Consider the following 23778-nt stretch of genomic DNA (forward strand, 5'->3'; position numbering starts at 1 on the left):
CCCCAGAATTCATTCAAGGAGCACAGCTGGGGCCTCTCCACCGTTATTGTTATGGCCTCAAACGAAGGCCTTGTCGCCGGGCGGGGGTGGGAAAGGCACTGGAGCGCAGCCCCATTGAGGGCTTCCGAATTCCCTCCTCTGTCTCTGATTGGTTGAGAACCGGGAGGTAGCGACCGGCCCCCTGCGGCTCGACTCGCCATTGGCTGGGAAGAGGTGGCAATCAGGGCGGGGGCCAAGGCTGTAGCTCTCGCTCCAACTTGATGCTGCCGCCCCGGCCGGGTTGCGCCGTCGCCGCTGCCGCCACTGCCTGGGTCCCCTCAGCTGTGTCTCTGCGTGGGGGCTGCCTCCCGGGCTCCCAGCGCGTACACCATGGTGAGTGCTCTTGGCCAGGTCAGGCCTGAACCTGACGCCGCGGCCGGGGCCGGGCCTGGCTGCCAGAGGGAACCGGCCGGGCCGCCAGAGCTTGGGGCGCGGGCCGGGGGAGCGCACCGCCGGCCGCCAGAGTCGCCTCCTTGTTTGCATCGGGTAGGGGAAGCGGGGACACCGGGGACCGCAGCGGGGACGATCGGTGCCTTTGCTTCCCGGGCGGGTCTGCCGCGCAGCACCGCACCTTCCCCAGCTCTGGAAGGGGAGGCGCGGCCGAGGCGAGGGGTCTTCCCCGCTCCCGCCGGCCCCGGCAGGCTGGGAGGCTCCGGGTGCACGTCCCCGCGCTGTCCCTGACGCCCAGCCTGACTCTGCGCGGTGACAGGTGAGAGGGTGAGAAGATGGCGTGGGGGTGGGGCGGATGGTGACGGGGGGAATCTGCCCGGTTAATCGGAACCCTAGGGGCGGCGGCCAGAGGGCGGGGTGGACGGTGAGAGGAGCGCGGCGGGAGCGCACGCGGCAGCCTCGCCCCGAAACCCCTTCCCACCCAGGGCCGGCTCCTGACGCTCAGGTTTCTGCCTGTCCCCGCAGTACGGATTTGTGAATCACGCGCTGGAGCTGCTGGTGATCCGCAATTACGGCCCCGAGGTGTGGGAAGACATCAAGTAAGTGGCCGGCTCGTCTAGCTCTGGCCCCGCGTTGGCGTGGTGCATGGGGTGTCCTGAGGGCGGTCCCCAGCGCTGTCCCCAGCGCCTGGCTTCATGATCTGCCTTCTGCAGATGCCTCCGCCCGCTGCTCCCTGCTACAGCTGCGCTCCCACGCTCCGGAGCGGGGACCCGGAGAGGAGGGGCGGCCGGGGCGGAGCGGGGAGGGCGAGAGCCGCGGAAAGGAGCCCCTAGGGGTGGCTGCGGCCTCCTGACCTGGCCTGAGCGTGGGAACGCGCCACCAGCGTCCGGGCGGCTCCCAGCTCTGCGGCCGGTCGGCTCCCACGCGGAGAGGCGTCCGGGGAACCACACAAGCCGCCACGAGGTTCATGCTCCCAGAGGCCTAGGAAACAAACGGAAGAAAGACCTAGACCCGTTTGTGATTTGCACACCTCGGTGATGCATAAAATAAGCCACACGCACATACACACAAACGCACGCGCACACACACACACACACACACACACACGCACGCACGCGACTATTTCTTGACCAACAGTCACCCAAGAGCATGTATTCATTCTGAAATAAAGCGAAATTGGAATATTTTCTCTTTCCTAGTCCCCCAATTTTTGTTTTCTACTGTGGTGAAGTCTGGCAGTTTTAAGGGGGGGCCTCCTCATTTTAGTCTACATCTTTGAACCCAGTATTTGGGATGTAAACAGAAATACCACACCCACTTCAGAGTTCAAACTTGTCGGAATGACTGGTCATCAACTCTGTGGGCACACTGAGCATTTCGTTCTAACGAAATTATCTCTCTTTTCCTCTCACGCTAGTAAAATTTGCATTTAACTTCTTGTAAAGCTGACAACCACCAACTAGCTACACCCAAACCATATTTATGAGTTTTTGCATTAGAGCAACACTGGAAGTATCACATTCTGTTGGATGTGGAGGGAGGGGTTACCTGGGTGGGCAGATGGGAACACACTGTTATAATTTACTCTGGATTTCTGGTATTTACTGATTTCATTTTATTTCCAGTAGGTGACGCTTCCATGCTGTTTTTTCCTAAGCTGTTTTTTTCTATTACAATTATTAGCAATCAATTCTAATAGGTCATGTTATACAGTAATATGCTTGCGATTTCTTATTACTATCTGTTTCCATGGAAATGACCAGGGTTACGCATTAAGCAGTAGAATGCAACTTTTCCTTCCCTTGGGTCTATATCATTGAGCATTTCGTTCATGTTTCATAAAGCATTTATATTATCCACAGGACACATCTACATATGATAAAGAGAAGTTGAGATTTGGCACTTAGGTGGTTGAAAACAATGAGAGGCTAGGCAGTAAAGATTATTCTAGGATTTGAATTCTCTGTCCACCTTATTAATACATTCATAATTTTATTTTGCTTGGTAGACAGAGAGGGCAGACCTCAAGAACAAGATTTTAAACAATGTATCATTGGTATAGGGTTATTATTTTTAAGCCACATTCTTTGTGAATTTATGAAAGCAACATACATATCCCCTATATGCCCCTGTATGATGATTTCTCATCTGTAAGATAGAATTCCCAAATTTCCCAGTGGATGTGCTATGACAATGAATATGTTTAGAATTTTGAAAGCATAATAAAAGATGGCTATTATGATTAAACAGTCATTATGTAATTTAACCAGATTTGGAATGTATAGCCAGCCTACTATCAATTTAGAACATTAGTAAATACAGAAATGAAAAATTATGCTTTATAGAGAAATGTATCCAAAATTTTAAAGTTAAATTATCAATAAATTTGTTTATATTGGCCATATTTTCCCCTGAGAAATGCAAAATATCTAAAAATATATAAATTTTATTGATAAGAACTTGGCTCTGAATAAACTAAGAATATTGTTCCATTCTACTTTAAAATATAATTTATTAATTTTTAATTAAACATCGGTATCTTTTAGTTCACAAATTTATCTTTCAGTAGCTTCAAACAGTATTTTTTTTTTGTATACATACACAGTTTTATTTTTTATTTATTTATTTTTTAATTTTATTTTCTCGATATACATTGTGGCTGATTATTGCTCCCCATCACCAAAACCTCCCTCCCTTCTCCCTCCCCCCCTTACATCATAATACTTTCAATCATCCAGAACATTTTTTTCCTTGTTAAAAATGAACAAATCATATCTTTTTTTTTTTTTTTTTTTAAATAAAATGACCTCAATGATTATGCCCCTGCAAGGGACATTCTGTTAGTCAAACTAATGTGGGTAATCGAGGTGTTAATTTTGATTCTTTCTTTGTCTAAGAATCCTTTTTTTGGAACCCAGCTTGTCTTGGGTACAGTTTTAGTATCTGGGCTGGAAAACATGGTTCAGCTGTCTGCCTTGAGGGGATTTAAGCTGATCACTGGTTTCCAATCCAATACCCCTGAGGAATTGCTAAATGCTCCCTGGAAGAGTATTTGCTTACCACGGAAGAGATTCTTACTGTTTGGGACAGGGGAGGACAAGTTGGAGGAGTGTAATTGAAAAATGATTCCTGAATGATTCTGATCCCTCCTCCCTACCCCATCCTCTGCTGCAAGGAAGATTACTGCAGTCATTGGTCCAAGATACTTTCAGTTTTAACTTTTTATGTGAAATTTAATATATGAGAAAAAAATAATTTTTTTCTCAGTAAGTACCTCTACCTTACTTTTCGATCTGTGAGAAACTATCTCAATTGTTGTTTATAAAATTTAATATAATACTTTTTTTGGTTTAGTAGGAAATGGCCATCCATCCTTCATGAGAAAGGATGAGAAAGGATGCCAAACATTTAATGACAAATAAAACCCCAAGTAACAGATTCCAGACAGAAAATTCTAAGTGGATAAGAGCCAAAAATGCTTCATTGTAAACTCAGTATCCTCTTACACTCTTACCAACAATATAACCATTTCAAAAGAGCTTTAAATTCCTCTTTTTAAGAAAAAGAAAAATTGTCTAGACCAAGGGCCAGCAAACTTTCTCTTAAAGGGCCAGATACTAAGTGCTTTAGGTGCTGCAGGCCAAGTCAAAATTGAAGATATTATGTAGGTATCTGTATAACTATTACAAGGTAACCACTGAAAAATGTAAAACTATTCTTAGCTGCTGGACTGGACAAAAACAAGCAGTGGGCTACAGATTTGCTCCACAGGCTGTAGTTTGCCGATTTCTGATCTACATCATAACAAATGTGAAATAGAAGCAGAGGCCTCTGATTCTACTTCAAATCTTGCTTTGTTGATTTCCTTCCAGTTTTCGATTGGTTTTGTGAAGAAACCATGATTTCTAAATGATGAGAAAAATAAATTATCAATTTAGAAAATACATAAAGTCAGGGTTTATACATACTGGAAAAACATATAAATACTTTATTCAACTATTTCTGTTTGTCCGTGTATCAGCGCTGGCTAAACTAATAATTGCATCATATTACTGAGTTCAATTTTAGATTTTCTAACTTCACTGGATCATATGGATTCTAAGGATGGATTTAAAAAACTGAAAAATATAAGGTGATTAGAATTTTATTAAAAAACAAACAAACAAAAACACCTCCCTGAAAACTGTAATTATTTGACTACAGTTGAACAGGCCAAGGAACAAGTTAAAAATAGTTTTTAAACTCTTAAGTGCTACACAATGTATTGATGAACCCTTCTCTGTTTAATAAAGATCTGAGATAAACAGTTGGATCAAAATTTTGATATGATAAATATAAATTTAATAATAATTTAATGACTGTTAGTTGATAAATATTATAGTTAGTTTCTCTAGAAGGCTGTCAATCATCTTCCCTTGTGTAAAGAATATATATTTGTTTAGCATGGTTTATTTACTTACATCAGGGCAGCATACTTTTTCATTCATTGATTTATTTTTTCTTTTATTCTTTGTTAAGCATATCTGTAATGAACATAGTCTAGTGTTTTAGGCACTGAGGATAGAAAAGCAAATGATGTAATCTTTGCCTTGAAAAGAAAGTCTAGAGATATCAGGGTATTTTTAGTCTTATATTTTTTTTAAAAATTTTCCTGCTTGTAACTCAAATATAAAAACATTTTGACTGTTAGATAACATATACTGATCTCCCAGTTTGGAAATTAATGTGTGCAGTTGAATTTGCTAATCACAAAGTAATCATCATTGTTCAAATAAACAAACATTTTGCTAGAAACTAGTTATGGACTTTCCATGTTTCCTAAATTTTCCAAGCCTCAAGTGCATAGCAAAAAATAATACCTACTTTATAAGATTATTGTAATATTTTGAATAATTCTGCAAAATGCTTACCAGAGTTCTTGAAAAATAGCTGCTTAATAAATGGTAGCTTTTATTTTTAATTTTACTTCCCCAGCTCACTTCAAAGATGTGACGTTCCGCTTTAAATAGTAGTAGCTCATTGCTACACAGTACATCAGTCTAAATGTTCCCTTATCACTCTAGGGAAAGTAATGACTCTATTGTCATTTTTCATTATTCTTTCTCTTTTATCCATTCCATGCAGCTGGTACCAGTACTTTGAAATGGAAGTGCCTCTTAAGCACTCCTGTTCTTTCATTCTGGCTCTTATCACCTTCTCTTGCACTACTCTATCAGCCCCAAGTTAGGTTTTCTGTGTCTGACTTGTCCCATTCCTCTCCATCCTGCAGATCATGGGAAGAATATTATTTTCATTATGCTGTTTTTCTGCTGAAGTTCTACTTTGGAATCAATCTTACATTCTATTCTGGCCACTTCCCTGCCCCCAATCCCTGTTTGTTATTTGAAAATGCAACATATGTCCTTAGTATTTATTTTATCAAAACAAATTAAAACAAATGAAATAGAGCACCACATGTTTTGTCACGTTTTAATCAAATTTTTGTATATATAAATATATGAATTAAATTTATATACATTTCTGTACCCATGCTCAATTAGGAATAAACCTATATATGTTTTAAATTATTAACAGTACTTTATATTATAAAGCTATTTAAAATTTCCAAAGTTCTTTTCTGTCTGTAATTTCAGTTAAGTGCTACGACATTCATTTGAAACAGGAAAGGACATTCTAGCCCAATGTTCTTGTTGTTTGTTTTTGGTTTTTATAAAATAAGTAAGCTGAGTTTCCAAAAGGTTAAATGATTATCCTATGGGATTGCATGTAGGAAGCTGAAGAGTCAAAACTCCAACCCTGATCTTCTGGTGACAGATTTAATTCTTTTAAGATATAGTTGTGAATAGGAACTAATGTAGTATATATACAAAAATGAAACCATATTCATTTGGTACTCCTCCATAAAAATAAACAAGTTAATATACAGACTAAAAAAACAGATAAACCGGATCATTGTTACAATCAGGTCCTTTTTCTGCAGAAAGATCTGCCAGTTAGCTGGAAAGATAGAGAAAGGCACAGCATGTGAGTTGATAAGCTCACTAACACTGAAGTTATCTTTGCAGGTGGTACTAGATGCTTGAGTGTAAACCCCTTCCTGTACCTGCAAAGTGAGGTCTTTGCATGGGGCTCTCCCAGAACCTGGACCATGTCTGTGAGCAGCATAGCACCCAGGTGATGAGGCAGGTCATACCCTTTTCCTAGGCTTTTTTAGTTTTTGGTTGTTTGTTTTGTTTTGTTTTTGATGATCTCAGGTATCTCCCAGAAATCAAGCTGGGTCTTTGGGTCTTTATTTTCCTTAAATTCTGAAATTTTTGAGAATTAAAAAGCAATCATAGAAGCGTATCATCTAATTTTGTGTGTCAGAGAAGGATCTTTGCCCATTGCACTGAGCACCAAAAGAGAAATGAGAAAATCTGTATTCTCGCTCTTAATATACCCAGATCTAGTTATGGCAAACGTTAACGAGACATTGCTGCTTTCTACTGTCCTGCCTTTCTCCAGAATAAGGGACTCCAGCAAATGTTTCTCTTCAATATGTTGGAAAGCAATAGTTAGGGTTTGATACTGTGCAGATATCAACAGGAAAACCCACTTAAGGAAATGAGCACTATAAAGAAATCTAACTGCCCCAATTCAGAGAGAAGACAACTCAGAAGACGTGAGTACTTGCAGCTTTTCCATTTGCCGCTTTGCCTCCTTGTCCATTAAAGAGTAAAACAGTAGGGAAATGGTGCCTTTATTGTTTGTGTCTAGCAAAATGAAGCACCTTTTCCTATATCAAACTATATCAAAAGATATGGAGGTTCAAGAGGGTCCTCTATTCAAGGTAAAAGGTAAACGTTCCAAACTGTTTATTGCACCTCTTTGTTACTCAGGCTTTGGTTCTACTCGTAGCCTAACCCACTTGCCATTAATTGTTGGATCATGAAATATTAAATTGTTGCTTTATTGAAATTTTTGTGGTCAATCTTCAAATCACCCACGCACAGAGACTTTTCAATCCACACGTCTCACTTAGCCTCAGCACTCCAGCTTCATGGGCCACTTTTCTGTCCCTCAATCATATTGAGCTCTTAGATGTGTCAGGGTCACACCTGTGCTTGGAAGGGTCTCCTTTCTTTCACTCTCCCTGCCTCTTCCTGTAAACATAAATATCTCTCAGCTTTGAGATGTCAAAACAAATGTTACTTCTCAAGGAAAACTCTCACATTCAAAACTGTACTTTTCCTTCATAGGACATGCAAGAGTTTGTAGTTATGTATTTGTACTATTTAATTAATGTCTGTCTTGTCTCACTTGACTCTAGCCTTCATAACTATTGATTAGGAAAGAGCCTGATAGAGTAAGTTCTATCAGGAGTAAACAGAGCTCATACAAGCTCTATTGAAATGGACATATTTATTTTTTTCCCCCAGCTTTATTGAGGTATAATGGAAAAATAAAAAATATATATATAGTTAAGGCGTACAGCCTGATGTTCTGACATGTACATATATTGTGAAATAATCACCATAATCAAGCTAATTAACAATTTCATCACCTCACATTGTTACGTGTCTGTGTTTGTGTATGTGTGTGTGTGTGTAGTGAGAACACTCAAAATCTACCCTCTTAGCAAGTTTTAAGTATACATCACAGTATTGTTAACTGTTGTCACATCTCTATACAAAACGGACATTTCTTATATCAGCAAAGGCAGAAGATGTAGCAATAAATTACAGCATTTCCTTTTGTTTTGTTTTGTTTTCTCACATCATATGTGGATATAGTGGAAGGATTAGGAATGCTGTTGTTGGATTGCTAATTTCATGTGTCAGAAGACAGTTACTAGATTGGATTCAGGACATGATTGAATCCTTCAGCAAGTATCTAAAAGGCAGGTATGTGTGGTGCTGTTTAAAGTCAGTGTCATAGACTGTAGATAAACATTCGCAATACTGAAATTAAATTTGGAAACCAGATGGAAATGCTCACCATCTCATTTTATTTTGAATGTAATATCTCATATGTATTGGACTCTTACCATATGCTTCTGCAGTCCCAGTCCTAAGTGCTGTACACTCATTCTCACTTAATCCTCACAACCGACATAGAGAATAAATTGTTCATTATCCTCATTTTGCAAATAAGGGAGTGGAGGCTTAAAGACTTTTAAAAAGCCTGCTTCAAATCACTTAGCTATTAATCGTCGGAGCAGGGATTTGGACATAGGTAGGCTTGTAATTACCATATTATGTGCTTTCCCCCAAACAGGAGGACCCATAACCTTTTTTTCAAAGACAACCAATTTAACAAGGATATGGGCAATGTATATGTGTACTAGTACTTTCTGTTTTTACTTTTCTGGAATGTTCAAGCACTCGTAGAGGTGATTTCGACTATATTTTTAAAGGTGATTTTATCCACCAACCCACACATCTGCTAAAAATAAATCAGAGCCTCTGATGTTTTGAGTGACTTATTTATTTTGAGAAGTGCTGGATCTGATGTGCTCCCCAGGCAATTAACAATGGAGCACATACACAAGTGTCTAAGTAAATTCATTTGTCTAATTAAGGTACTGAAAATTGCTTATTGAAATGTTTGTGGATATGTTTTCAGAAATGGGGAAATTACTATTAAAGGTCTGTTGTGCCAGGCTGGTCATAGTCACGAAAAAAAAGTGCAATTATATATAATGAGTAACTTTGCTTTTCCCGAAATTAAGGTATGGGAGTCACTCATGAGAGCATTTAACGTTTTTGTTTACAATACTTGGATGAGTGAACACATTAACTTAAAAGGACTGACCTTTACCAACCAAAAGCAGGAAGCTGTCTCTGGATTTAAAGGGTCTGACTCCCCCCTTGGCAGCTTCCTCAAACTAGTCTCTCATTTGGCGGTTTTGGATTTATGGGAAATCTGTAGATTAAACAATTGAAAATTAAGAGGCTATTCATGCTTCACAGCTTCTTAGAAAAAAGCAATATAAAATTCTAAATTTTTAGATGTGTCACATATAGTTATAAAGTACAGTTTATAATGAAAGATTTTAATTTTAATAATGGTTAGACACAATGCAGCATTTCTGATACCCTTCCAGCTCACTGCAATGGACCATCCTAGGATTTATTATCAACATGACATCTGCGTAGTATTTTTTAATACGGCACGTGCTCTGATAATGTCATTTACAGGGTCAGTACCCACTTGGAGCTGTCATTGGTTGGGTTGATTACTTCGTGTTTGTTGACTTTTTCTGCCTGAGGTTAGACCTCATTTTGAGACTCCATTTTCAAGATACCTATATCTAGGCTTTCCCATTTCAGAGGACCCATTTTCATACCTCCATGGGAAATGTCTTTACTTAAAAACTAGCAGTCCTTGTGGAATACTTAAATGACTTGAATAGTGTAGAGTAGCAGGAACTCAGTGTCAGAATATAAATTTGGTTTCTGTATGTTTACATATTGTAGTTAAGGAATATATCTTAAAGTACAGAGTCATAAGAAATGCTGCCTGGATATTTTGGATGAATTGTATACCTAGATTTTGTACACAGCTATTGAAAATCAACGTGGTACCCCACACATATGTATAATAAATTATCTTTTTTTAAAAAAAAAAGTAAATAATACAAAATATTCTTAATTTTTAAAACTATGGACTTTGGTCAGTAATGTTTGATGGCTTGTTTTTTAGAAAGAAGTTTGGAAACACATTGGGAAATGTATTAATTTATTCACTCATTTTAAAATATGCACACATTTATTTAATATGTGCTCAATTCCAGGCCCCTGGGTTAGGCACTAGTGATTAATTAAAAAAAAAAAAAAAAAATTCAACCCACAAAGCACCACCATGATAGAAAATATCTAACTACCTTTTTTGAGAAAGATAATTGGTATAAATAAAGGATCAGTTTAAATTCCAACAAATAACAATCTCTAAGAGTAAGTAGGAAATTAATTGCTATTGGGAAAATTTTTACTATATACATACTCAATTTTTAAACAGTTATTGTGGCTACAGATACATAGAATATGATTATTTCTATTTTGTTCCCAGGTGAGAATTTTATCTTTACTTTTAAGATCTTAGGAGAGAGAGAACTTGTTTGTTTTTGGCTGTTTGAATCCATAACTTCTATCAGCTAGCCAACAAACTAAGTGCATGTTTAGGTTTAATTATTTTGATAGTGAATAAAAATTCCTAACATTTTGTTGTCATTCCTCCTCTGTCTGCTTCTCTTGGTTGTTTCCTCTAACTCCTCTTTCTCATCTTCCTTCATCTTCCTCAACTACTGGGACTCTTACCAGCTAGATGTTTAGGGTTTTAAATGTTTGAAAAGCAATATTCTAAGCTCTTTACATAGATTAATTCTGCTGACACAATGACTAGAGGTAAGCGTTGCTGTTACTCTATGCTGTGGACTGGTTGAATTGTGTCCCCTAAAGTTCATATATCAGAAGCTTAATTCTCACCGTCACTGTTGAGGGTGGGAAATCCTATTACGGTAGTTGAAAGTTGGGCCCTTGAAGAGGTGATTAAATTGTAGGACATGCCATAGCTGAATGGATTAATAATGGTGGTCAGGGGTGTGGTTCTGAGGGTTTTAAAAGGAGATCATGTGAGAGTCTTTCTCTCTCTGCTTTGCCATTTTCTGCCATGTACGACCCCTGCATTGCTGTAAAGCCACCACCAAAGAATGCCCTCGCCAGATGTGTTCCCTGGACTTTGGACTTCCCAGTCTCTGAAACTGTAAAAAGTAAATTTCATTTTCTTACAAAGTGCCCGGTCCCATGTATTCTGTTACAAGCAACAGAAACAGACTAATACACTCTGTGTATTAGATGAGGAAATGAAATACCAAGAGGTGAATTTGCCCAAACCTAGTGCAACTACATATGGGATTAGCTTAGTTGTTTATTTTGCAAGACTATGACTTACAATACAGATAAAATCAAGTGAGTTTCTCTCTATCTAGGTTTACCTGTTAGCCAAAGAAAGTGCTTGGTTATTTTTGTTGTTTTTTTTGTTTTTGGGTTTTTTTTTTTGTCTTATCCAACCTCATTTAGGCCATGTTAAAAAAAAACCCTCTTTAAATACTTATTATTGTCTGCTGACCTCTTTCATTGAGTAATACACTGAGTAGAACAGTTTAATGCTTAACCCTAGCAGAGTCATTGAGTATATAGGTAGAGATAACAGGAAGAACTTAAAGTCATGCTGTATGGAAATACTGGAAGACTTGTTTATTTGGGGTTAGCCAAGGTATTTGAAAAATATAATAATAAGAAGAAACAACAGAATGTAATAACACAAACTAGGATGTGTGATGATACAGTTCTGTTGGTTGTTATTTGATAGATGAGCACTGTTAAACACACTTTAATCTGTTTCATTCATTTATATATTAAAAATGCTTTAAAAAGTGTCTGGGACATAATAGGGACCCAAATATCTGTGGGAAAACTCTTCCTCCAAAAAGAAAAAAGGAGAAAAAAAGGATGACCCAATAATGTATTCCCAAAGATTTCTAATGTAAATGTAAATAGAGTCCTAAGTATCTTGAATAATTCAATGGAATTCAGTGTAAAATTTTTTTAAACAGATGATTATTTTCTTCCATGTACTACTGTTTAATTTCTATTTCAGCTCCCCTCTCCAGGGAGCACATTGGGACTGATCACTTCAGGAAGTAAAGCTTAAAAGATAAGGAAGCTTATTTTAATAAAAAGAGAAAAAGGAAAGAAGGAATGCGTTGACTCATGGTTAGGGGATTTCTTTGGGAAATGGCTGTTTCTCTATTTAATGAAGAGGAATTGTGCATTCTGTTTGTATCTCACTCATTTAAGGGCCATTCTGGGTTGGTGACTGTTTCAGAGAAACTGAGTTTATACAGAAATGTATGTAATTTTATTTACTGCAGTTAGAAGGAAGAGAATAAGGCATAGTGAAAACACGAATTAATTTATACTTTATTATATATTTAATTAAAATGTATTTATATTTTATTAGAATGTCCTAAATCAGAGACTTAAAAATTCCAGTCTGTAGAGTAGGGTTGTTTCAGAATAAACTGTTAAAATGTTAATGTCAGAATGACAAAAGTTAGGATAACCATATCCTTCAAACCAGAATTTTCATTCCTTGTAATTTATTCTATTTTTACATAGAAATATTATTAGCTACAAGTATTATTATACTTCTAAAAAAAATAAAAGTAATCTAACTGTCTACCAAGACTTCAATATGTCTGTACAATGCAATTTTATTCAGTCAATGTATAGAAGTGTATTTATTGACATGAAAAGGTATCCATCAAATATTAAGTCAATAAAAGGTTTTAAAGCAGTGTGTTATATGTACAAGTATATTTAAGCATGAACAACTTGAACATAATATTAGCAGTAGTTACCTCAGTGGAGGATATTTTTTCTTTTTAGTTTTTCCTTTTCTGTACTTTATATACATTTTTATAATTAGAAATTAAAATGAATAAAATGTGTAATAGTATTTGTCAAAGAATAAGTCACTGTTTGTACATTATATTTTCATAATTTTTGGATATCTCAATGACTTTGGATATTACAAGGACGTGAGGTCTTTTAACAGCTGCATCCCCTTCATTTAAAAGCTGGGTATGTTTGGGAAAAAGGAGAAAAATTTTACATTTTATATAAAGCTCTATAATTGTTTGAGTATGTAGACATGGAAAGTACTGTAGTCATTAGTAATACGTATTGAGTTTTAACCACTTAGAACATTCTTTTGCACTCTCTAGCTCCTTACAGTTATGGAACGGGAGCTATGCTGTTGCTCCCATTTTAGAAAAGAGAGGCTTTAGTGCTCATGTGTTGTGTGTGATTTGCCCAAGTTCGTTTAGTTAGCAAATTCTGCGCTTTGCAATTCAGATCTCTGTGCTTACCAAAATGAAAATCATGCTTTTTAAAATTTTTATGTACTTATTTATTTTTTACGTGCAGTGTTATGGATAACTGCAGGCAGATAGATGGCATGCTCTGAAGAACATAGGGTGTTTTTAAGAGTATCTCCGTCCTAAGATAGTGATGTAAGACATGCCCCCATTTGGAATTTTTACCTTGAGCAGGCACAAGTCTAGCCACGAGCAGCAGCTGTGATAGCACAGCTTCAGAGGGAGAGAATGTGACTGTGGCCTACGATATTTAAGGAGTTATTTGAGCCACTGTGTTGAAAGGTCACCTAATTATAGTGGTTAGTTTCCCTTGTATTCTCCTGGCAACATATAGAGATTTAGGTGAGCTGGATTGAGAGTCAGAGGTTGATATCCAAGCTGCATGTATTTGTATGAGTTTAATATTGGAAAAGATATCTGGGAATGTGTCAGTTGACCTCTATAGCTGACAACGTTTTAAACAATGGGTTCTCCCTCCCCTTTGGACACTTGTTTGGGAAAAGTAATCCAAATCCTATCAAAATAAATATATTTATGCAATCATGACAACTGTTAAAAATGATAACCATAATTTTCCTTCACTAATACTGTGTATATTTTAAGCTACTGTGTTTAATAAGCTGAGGATATATTTGAAGATTTTGTCATTCTACTTGGCATCTCTAACTTAATATGTTTAAAGACATCCTAAACTTCATATGTTTAAAACATAACTATTGATCTTAACCCCCAGTTCACCTCCAGCATGCTTTCCCAATTCAGCTATGACATCCTTCCAGTTACTCAGGCCAAAAACCTAAAAGTTATCCTTGAGTCCTCGCCTTCCCTCACATCCTGTTTCCAATCCATCAGCAAATCACATTGAATTTACCTTCCGAATCTATCTGCATTTGAACCACTTCGCAGCCTTTCAACTGCTTCCACTCAGATTCAAGTCACCAGCATTTCTCCCCTGGATGTTGGTAGTAGCCTCTGGCCTGATCGTCCCACTCCATCCTACAGTCCTTTAGTACATTCTCAGTGCAGCAGCCAGATTAATCACTTCATCCTAGGACAGTTCGTATCATCGGTCGTATCACAAGTGCCAAAACCCTTCATCTCTTTCAAGTAAATGCCAGTCATTCCAATGTCTAATTGGGCTCAAACACTGTGGCCTCTTGCTATCTCTCTGACCCGTTCCCTTACAGCCACTTTGCCTCTCCTCTGTTCCAGCCATATTGGCTTCTGCTGCTCTCCAACACCCAGGCATACTTCCGCTCAGCCCTCTGCACTTGCTCTTCTCTCTGCCCGGAATGTGCTTCTCCAGATTGCTCGTGGCCTACTCCCTGAGCTCCTTCAGCTGTTGCTCAAATACCAGCTTCTCAGTGAGGCCTTCCTGGCTATTGTACTTCAGCTCCCCACTGCTCTACTCTGCTTTATTTTTCTCCAAAGTACTTACTGTTATATGTTATGTATTAGTTTTATGTATTGTCTGTCTCCTCTCCTAGAATGTGTGTTCCAAGAGGTCAGGAAATTTTGTCTGTTTTACTAAAGATTGTATCTCTAGTGCCTAGAACAATGTCTGGCACATATAGGGACTCAACAAATATTTGTTGAGCATTTATTAAACCAAAAATTATTTCTTGATTATATTTAATATCAGGTATTGTACTGGGCACTATAGAAATGTTAGTCTTGCTAAAATATACTTAAATATATTAATTTAGGGAGGGGTATAGGACATAATTTCTGCTTAATCACTGGACTTTTATGTACGTGATGTTGATTTAAACAAATTTGCAAAAACCAAGTCCTGTTTCAGTAATAATACCATTGTTTATACAATCATTTTAGCTACAGTAGTTATTCTTTTATTTCAAAATTTTCCTCCTATCTCTTTCTCATTTTTGTTTTCCAGAAAGGAGGCACAGTTAGATGAAGAGGGACAGTTTCTTGTCAGAATAATATATGATGACTCCAAAACTTATGATTTGGTTGCTGCTGCAAGCAAAGTCCTCAGTAAGTTGAATGCAGCTTTTCTTCTTTGACCAAGTTACACATAGACACCCGGAGGAATGTATGGTTCAAGATCACAATGTATAGTTATACAAGTTGTGTACTGCAAAGCACGGGTGGTGAGGACGTTCACATATGACATCAGGCTCAAGCTTTGTTGAATCCTATTCTTTCTTCTACAAGCTCTATAGAGGACCTTAGGTCACGTACCATATGCAGTCAAGTTATTATGTAAAGAAAAGATCATTTTGCACTGAAATATTGTCATGTGCATTCGTTCCTTTTAGTTTTTAATTGAAATGTGATTGTATATATTTATTCAATATAGAGTTATATTTCAGTACACGGATGTAGTATGTATTGATCAAATCAGGATAGTTAGCAAATTCATCATTGCAAAAATTTATCATTTCTTGGTGATTAGAACATTTAAGCTCCTCTCTTCTAGCCATTTGAGAATATACAATAAATTATTATTAATTATAGATGTCTAGCACCCATGTATACCACTAGAACTTATTTTTCCAATTTAGCTGTAATTTTATGTCCGTTAACCAACCTCTCATTATCCCCATTCTTTACGATTTTGAAATCTTTCTGTGTTTAAAATAAAAAATGAATAAACCATTAAATACATGCTTTGAAAGCTCAAAATTAAGTTTTTTATGGAAGCTAAGAAACTGATTGCTTTGCTTATAAGTAAAAATTTTTACATTTATACACTGTTTTTCAGATTTCATTGTATTGTCCTGGCCAGAATTTTTTTATGTGACCTATGTTCACTCTGCATAAAAACTGAGGGTATTTTAAATTATTTTAATATGCAGTTATCTTCATTATGCCCATTAATAATATTCTATCTATAATATACTTTTTAATTTTTCTTCTGTCTCAAAACTATAAATAGATCTCAATGCTGGAGAAATCCTCCAAATGTTTGGGAAGATGTTTTTCGTTTTTTGTCAAGAATCTGGTTATGATACAATCTTGCGTGTCCTGGGATCTAATGTCAGAGAATTTCTACAGGTAAGCATTCTGAGGCCCTGTAGTTGAAAGTTTTGGGTTTGCAGTTCTTAAAGATAGTCTCTAGAATACTTCTGTTCAGCCAGCTGGGTAAGAGCGTCCTACTGCTGAAATGGAATCATAGTGACCTTTTTCTAATTCACATAAAATCATAGATATTGGATGGTCTTGGATACATTTTAGCATTTTTGTTTTATATTTTTTCTTTAACTTCTGGTTGCTGATACTGAATATGCAAGTCATAAATCACCATTGTCTAAAAAACTCCACATGGTCTCTTGTGATCTGTTCAAGTGCCTTTTTTTTAATGGTTATATATGCTAGTTGTTATGTTTTTATGTTTTAGACAAATAATATAGTTTTATTTTCTATTTGTAAAATATACCTAGTTTATAGAGTATAATTAAACAGTATATCAGCATTTATGAAGTTCTACCTGGAGCTCTTGTTTAGGAAAAAGCACCAGAGTTTTCAGGTGTTCTGTTACCAAAACAAATTTGAGAGCCATTGCTGTGAGTTATATATTAATTAATCTACTATAGAGGGGAAAATAGGAAACCTACCAAAGTAGTTTCAGGTGAAAAAGCTACATAATGTCACCAAAGGCCTTTATCTTACACTCTTTTTAAAATTACCTTAAAAGTTTTTACTAGCAAATTACACATTAGAGGAGAGACTATTTCTGGATTGACTGTACTATTTTAAGCACTAGCATTTGTGAGAACTTCTTCTTGAAATGTGTTAACATTGAAAATTATGTGGTTGTTTGTAAAGGATTATTTCTAAACTGGCTGCTGAAAGCAGACAGATCTTGCTGGAAAATGATGTCAGTGCAATACTAGCTGAACCGAAGCCCAGTTTTGAGGGAATGTAAACTACTTTCAATCCAGCTGCATTATTGATTTAACAGCCAAAATAAGAACTTTAGTGTTTAATCAAAATGTCTGTTGTTTACATAGTGACATTGTTCTTATAAACGTAAAACAGCATTAAATCAAGATGGAAACTGGTTTGCAATCTCCTGCCATGGATTTACTAAACTACTGGTGTCAAGAAAAGCTACCACTTCCAAATGAAGTAATTGCCAGGAGATATTTAAGTTAAAATTGAACAGGTGGTGTTTAAATGTATTATTTTAGATGGATTAAAGTATGATGCTTGAAAGTGTTTTGAGATTTTGGATTTTTGAATAGGTATTCTGGGTTAATGCAAATCAAAACCACACTGAGATACCATCTAACCCCAGTTAGGATGGCTAAAATTTTTTTTTTTTTTTACCCCTGTCACCTTATCAGCAAAGTTTCAACTTTCAGTGGTTCTATCTTAATTTTGACTTTCTATCTTAATGGACATATCTACACAGCAAAACAAATATTCAAATAATTTTACTAATTTTAATTTTTATTTTTTAACCTCTCTTCATCGTGACCATCTTCCAACTTTTTATGATGCAATAAGAGAACAAGCAGCCTTTTAGGTGTGTTTCTCTGTGTTCTAGAGCTGAATTATCCAATGCAATAGCCACCAGGCACAGGAGGCTACTCAGCATTTGAAATGAGATGTACCATAAATGTAAAATATACACCGGATAGTTCAGGTAGTTCAGTAATAATTTTATATTGAATTTCATGTTGAGATGATAATATTTTGGATACATTAGGTCATATAAAATTTAGTTAATATATCTTTAAGTTACACACAATTTTATTTTTCTTTCAGTATAAGAGTGTGAAAAATGAGAAAACTAGAAAGTTAGAATACTGTAAAGTTTTCATCACAGTTGTACATTTTTGATCCAGCCTTCCCCCCCCCCTGGGGTTTTGAAATTATATATCTTAATAGCAAATTGAATATGTTAAAATACTGCTTTTCTTAAAAGTAGATATGTATGTTATGATTAGGCTAATTACATAGAAATTAAATGGACTTTTTACTGTATAAATGGCTATAAAATACAGCAATTGATTTCCATAAATTATTTTTAGATCCGAGCTCACATATAAAAATTGAAAATTTTATTATATAAATTAATAAAATATTCTTTATGCTAGACATCAGCCCTTTACTAAGGAGTAAGATAAACTGGGCATCATTTTAAAGATTTTTCTTTCCTTTTTAACCCCCTGATTTTAAACAATCACCAAATCTTTAGACTCTATTCCTGAATGCTGAATTTTGAGAATTGTGCCATTTTTCTCTATTTCCCCGACACTTCCTTGGGAGAGTCTACCATTATCTAGATATTGGATGGTTTTCCTGCCTCTCTTCCTGACTCCAAACTCTTTTCCATTCTTAACTCTAGTTATTTTTTAAAAAATTTAAATTTAAATTTTTAAATTTAATTTAATTTAATTTTACTTCTCAGAATACATTGTATTTGATTTTCATGCGCCATTACCTGTTCCTCTTCCCACCCCCACTCTCCACCCCCCCCCCATTGTATCTGTGCACTTGGCTTAAATAGTTCAAGGAATTTTTGTGGTTATTCTGTCTTCTTCCCCCCACCCACCCTTTATTTGTTTGTGTATTTATTTATTTTTAGCTCCCACAAATAAGTGAGAACATGTGGTATTTCTCTTTCTGTGCCTTACTTGTTTCGCTTAATATAATTTTCTCTAAGTCCATCCATGTTGTTGTGAATGGTAGTATTTTGTTCTTTTTTATAGCAGAATCGTATTCCATTGTGTAGATGTACCACAGTTTCCTTATCCACTCATCAGATGATGGACATTTGGGCTGGTTCCAGCTCTTGGCTATTGTAAATAGAGCTGCAATAAATATTGGAGTATAGGTATCCCTTTGGCATGATGATTTCCATTCTTCTGGGTATATTCCCAGCAGTGGGATCACTGGGTCATATGGTAGATCCATCTGTAATTGTTTGAGGAACCTCCATATCATTTTCCATAAAGGCAGCACCATTTTGCAGTCCCACCAACAGTGTAGGGGAGTTCCTTTTTCTCAGCAACCTCACCAGCATTTATTGTTCTCAGTCTTTTGGTTGTTAACCATCCTGACTGGGGTGAGATGGTATCTCAGTGTGGTTTTGATTTGCATTTCCTGGATGCTGAGTGATACTGAGCACTTTTTCACGTGTCTGTTGGCTATTTGTTTATCTTCCTTTGAGAAATGTCTGTTCAGCTCCTTTGCCCATTTTTTAGTTGGGTTATTTGTTATTTTGTTGTAAAATTGTTTGAGTCCCTTGTATATTCTGGATATTAATCCTTTGTCAGATGCATATTTTGCAAATATTTTCTCCCACTCTGTTGGTTGTTTTTTTACTCCGTTGATTGTTTCTTTTGCTGTGCAGAAGCTTTTTAGTTTGATATAATCCCATTTGTTTATTTTACCTTTAGTTGCCTGTGCTTTATGGTTCCTATTCATGAATTCTGTACCCACTCCTATTTCCTGGAGTGTTTCCCTTATGTTTTCTTTAAGGAGTTTTATTGTTTCAGAGTGTACATTTAATTCTTTAATCCACTTTGAGTTGATTTTGGTATATGGTGAAAGATACGGGTCTAGTTTCATTCTTCTGCATATGAAGTCAAGCTGTCCCTTTTTGCAGATGATATGATCCTGTATATTGAACAGGCTAAAGCTTCTATAAAAAACACCTAGAGTTGATAAACAATTTCAGCAAAGTTGCAGGGTACAAAATCAACACACAAAAATCAGTAGCATTTCTGTACTCCACCAGTGAACATGCAGAAAAAGAAATCAAGAAAGCTAGTCCATTTACAATAGGCACCAAAAAAATAAAATACTTAGGAATAAAGCTAACCAAGGATATGAAATATCTCTACAAAGAGAACTACAAACCACTGTTGAGAGAAATTAAAAAGGACACAAGAAGATGGAAAGATATCCCATGCCCTTGGATTAGAAGAATTAACATTGTGAAAATGTCCATATTACCCAAAGTGATCTACAAATTCAATGCAATCCCCATCAAAATTTCAATGACATTTTTCTCTGAGACAGAAAAAGCCATCCAGATATTTATACGGAACAACAAAAGACCACGCATAGCTAAAACAATCCTGAGCAAAAAAAATAAAGCTGGTGGCACAACACTACCTGACTTTAAACTATATTACAAAGCTATAATAACCAAAACAGCATGGTACTGGCATAAAAACAGATTCATGGATCAATGGAACAGAATAGAGAACCCAGAAATTAACCCATATGCCTACAGCCATCTGATCTTTGACAAAGCCAGCAAATCTACATACTGGGGAAGAGACTGCCTTTTCAACAAATGGTGCTGGGAAATCTAGTTAATTTTCTGAAGTGCAAATATATCTCATTATATCATTTTCTTGCTTAAACTTGAGTAATTCCCCATTGCCCATTAGAAAATCTCAAAAATATTTAAAACTATTGAAACTACTTTCATTTCTTATTCATCCCTCCTCTTCCTCTGCCCCAGCCCAGCCAATCTGAACCTCTTTTAGAACCTTTTACTTATCTTGTTCCCTCTATCCTCCAAAATTTTGTACATGCTCTTCCCTTTGCTTGGAGCGTTGTCCTGGCTCCTTTTCAGCTAAAAAAATCCTATTCATCCTGCAGGTCAGATTACTTCTTCCAGGAAGACTTCACTTCTTTCTCCAACCTCTACCCTATCCTAATCAAGGTAATTGGCCTTTCTCATGTTCTCATAGTACACTGTATTCCCCCAGCCACAGTAGTTCTCACACTGCATTACCATTTCTACTTGTTGGACTGGAATGTACACTTCAGGAGGCCAGAGGCCACATATAATCTCTTAATGATTGTATCTCCATGAATACAGTGTGTATCTGGGAATGAATGAGTAAAAAAAATCTTTTTTTTTTTTTAAAAAAGCAATATTTGTTGTTTGTGCAAAAATAGGAAGAAAACACACCAAAAGGAAGTAAACACACTAATATTTCAAGATGAATTCATTTATTAAAGATAACCCACTTTTAGTGAGACCATATAACTTTATTTAGAGGTGAATTATACATTGAAACATAAAAGAATAGACACATAGTAGACCAATTTCCTTTTTAGGTGGACATGGTAAATTTCTGTTTAGTATTTAATTTACAAGATGCATTGCTTGTATTTGTTGACACTTTTAAAATGTTCATTCTAATATATCCATTTGAAACTCTCAGGGAACAATAATATAGTTACTGAAATCATAACACGGGAGACTATTTGACCATGCTTTAGCTGGACAACTCCAACACTCATTATACCAAGGAGGACTTCCTTGTGAGTCATCTATCCCCAGCTTCTCAGTTGAGTACATTATTGACAATGGCTCTTAATAAACACTGCTTTAACAGTGCTTCACCTAGGAATTCATACACATGAAACGAGAAGCGCAAGCCACAGAGACAGGCCATGTGTACACTATCAGTCAACATCTCTAGCCGAGCTTCCAGCAAAGAGGCAGTGACAACTACCCAGCTGTTTAAGTGATTTATCTTGGAAAACCAGCCTGATGTACCGTTCTTATGACTCCAGCCACAGTTTTCATTTGACTCCAACTCCATGCATGAACTTCCCAACTCAGCCAGACAACCCACAGAACCATGAAAGATAATAATAAATCATTGTTTTAATCAATAAGTTTTCGGATGGTTTGACAGACAGCAATGGGTAACTGGAACAGTATTCTGTATATTATTTTTCCCTTTATGTCTTATGTCTGTGTTAGTATGGATATGTGCACCTGTGCAGTGAGTCAAGAGCTTTGAGTAAGCCATATTTGATAAGAATAATATACGATCTCTTGGAATGAAACCCAAATCAATCCAAAACATGACTACCAATTCATTTTCAGTGTTATTATGTTATTAGTACATTATATATTATTTACCTCTCCAACAATTTTACAGAGTTAAAATGAAATTAAAATGAACATCAAGACTGCCAGATTGACTGTTGAAAAATAAATGGGCAAAATGCAATTTTAGAGACCCGTTAGGATTTAAATTGTGGGCCTGTTAAAATATGCATAAAGACCTTAGTTTAATAATTAAACATTCTTTTATTGTTTGCTGGAGACAATGGCTCCTTCAATTAATCTTCATATGATAGCAGTTTCACTCATTCATGCAATTCACGTACAGTATGAGGGTACTTCAAAAAGTTCATGGAAAGATTCATATTATCTTTTAATTGCATCTCCATGAACTTTTTGAAGTACCATCATATATTCAAGTTCCTCAACCAGTGCTTCTGTTCAGCCTGCAATGGGATTTTCTTCAATTTGTGTTGGCTCCAGATTTTGTCTTATAAAATACAACATTGTGATTTGGCCAGCCCACAAGGAACAATCTGGGATTGATGACTGATCTAATTCTTAAATGTTTGTGCAAAGAGTTATTTTGGGAAATATGAGGTTTTTCCTGAACAGCTGTAAAATTCTCATACTTCCCTAAATTATTTATATTTCTTAGAAAAAAATGCACCATTCACTTTATTTTTAACTTTCGAATTTCAAAAGGAACTTATTTCTCATCATCCAAAATATCAGTTTCTATAACCTGCAATTTTAAAATTGACAAAAGAGGATTTAGTTTTACTAAAAAAACTTGTGAAGGAAATTAAGAGGTATTTTAGAATTGTAAGACATTTTTCTTTGAATAACTGGTATATGTTTTCACAATTTTACAAACTATTGATTAATTGTCAAATGTAGTATTACATAATCTGGATCTTGGTTTTTTTAACACGAGTTTGGAAGCAGTAGAATAAGGCAATATTTTATACAGGTATATTTCTTTGACTATTTTTTTTCTCTTTAATTCAAATGTTTCTCTTGAGAAGATGGTAATGATAAATATGTATGGTATTAAAGGTATTCCCATTTAAATAACTTTACTGACTCTGGTACAATTTCTTTTTAAATACAGCTTTCTATTATTTCTTTTTAAAAAGATTCTCTGTGTCTTTTAATTTGGAAGGCTGTTTCTCAAGGAGTAATTCCAGGAAGAAAAGGCAAAAAAATATCATTAAAGCATTAACTTCTTACTTGATCTGATTTTATGCTAATTAATTTTGTGCTTTCCATTATCTAGGGTTTGGTTTTCCACTTTATTTAGATCTTGTTTGTTTAGATTTTTCATCCTCAAATTCTAAAATGATTTTTTTTCTTATATAACTTAAAACATTTTGCAAATAACATGATTCTCATCAAAGAATGTTGGTGTTGGCCCTATTTTTCAGAGGTGTGGGGAATAAAAAGAAAGGAAATTCTGTGCTTCATTCTCCTTTATTAAAAAAAAAAAAAAGGTTTGCGATGACTGATTTTTAAGATTTCTTTCAGACCTAAACTTCAGTAATATTCTCAGCACAGACAAGTGTCTTCTTCCCACCCATTAGAATAAAGATTTTTGGGGACTCAAAAATTTCTTTCCTTCAAAACTTTC

The 23778-nt window shown here is 36.2% G+C and overlaps 1 protein-coding gene across 1 annotated transcript in view; it reads left to right on the plus strand.

The window, feature by feature from the left end:
• Window positions 1–285: 285 nt before the first annotated feature.
• GUCY1B1 (guanylate cyclase 1 soluble subunit beta 1) overlaps window positions 286–23778 on the plus strand; it is a 42998-nt gene continuing 19505 nt past the window's right edge. Inside the window, exons 1-4 of the mRNA XM_063107995.1 lie at window positions 286–372; window positions 955–1028; window positions 15249–15349; window positions 16254–16372. Coding sequence (XP_062964065.1) covers window positions 370–372; window positions 955–1028; window positions 15249–15349; window positions 16254–16372 — 297 coding nt within the window. The 5' untranslated portion in view covers window positions 286–369. The remainder of the gene's footprint in view (window positions 373–954; window positions 1029–15248; window positions 15350–16253; window positions 16373–23778) is intronic.

The sequence above is a fragment of the Cynocephalus volans genome, chromosome 9 (genome assembly GCF_027409185.1).
Source record: "Cynocephalus volans isolate mCynVol1 chromosome 9, mCynVol1.pri, whole genome shotgun sequence".
Taxonomy (NCBI): Eukaryota; Metazoa; Chordata; class Mammalia; order Dermoptera; family Cynocephalidae; genus Cynocephalus; species Cynocephalus volans.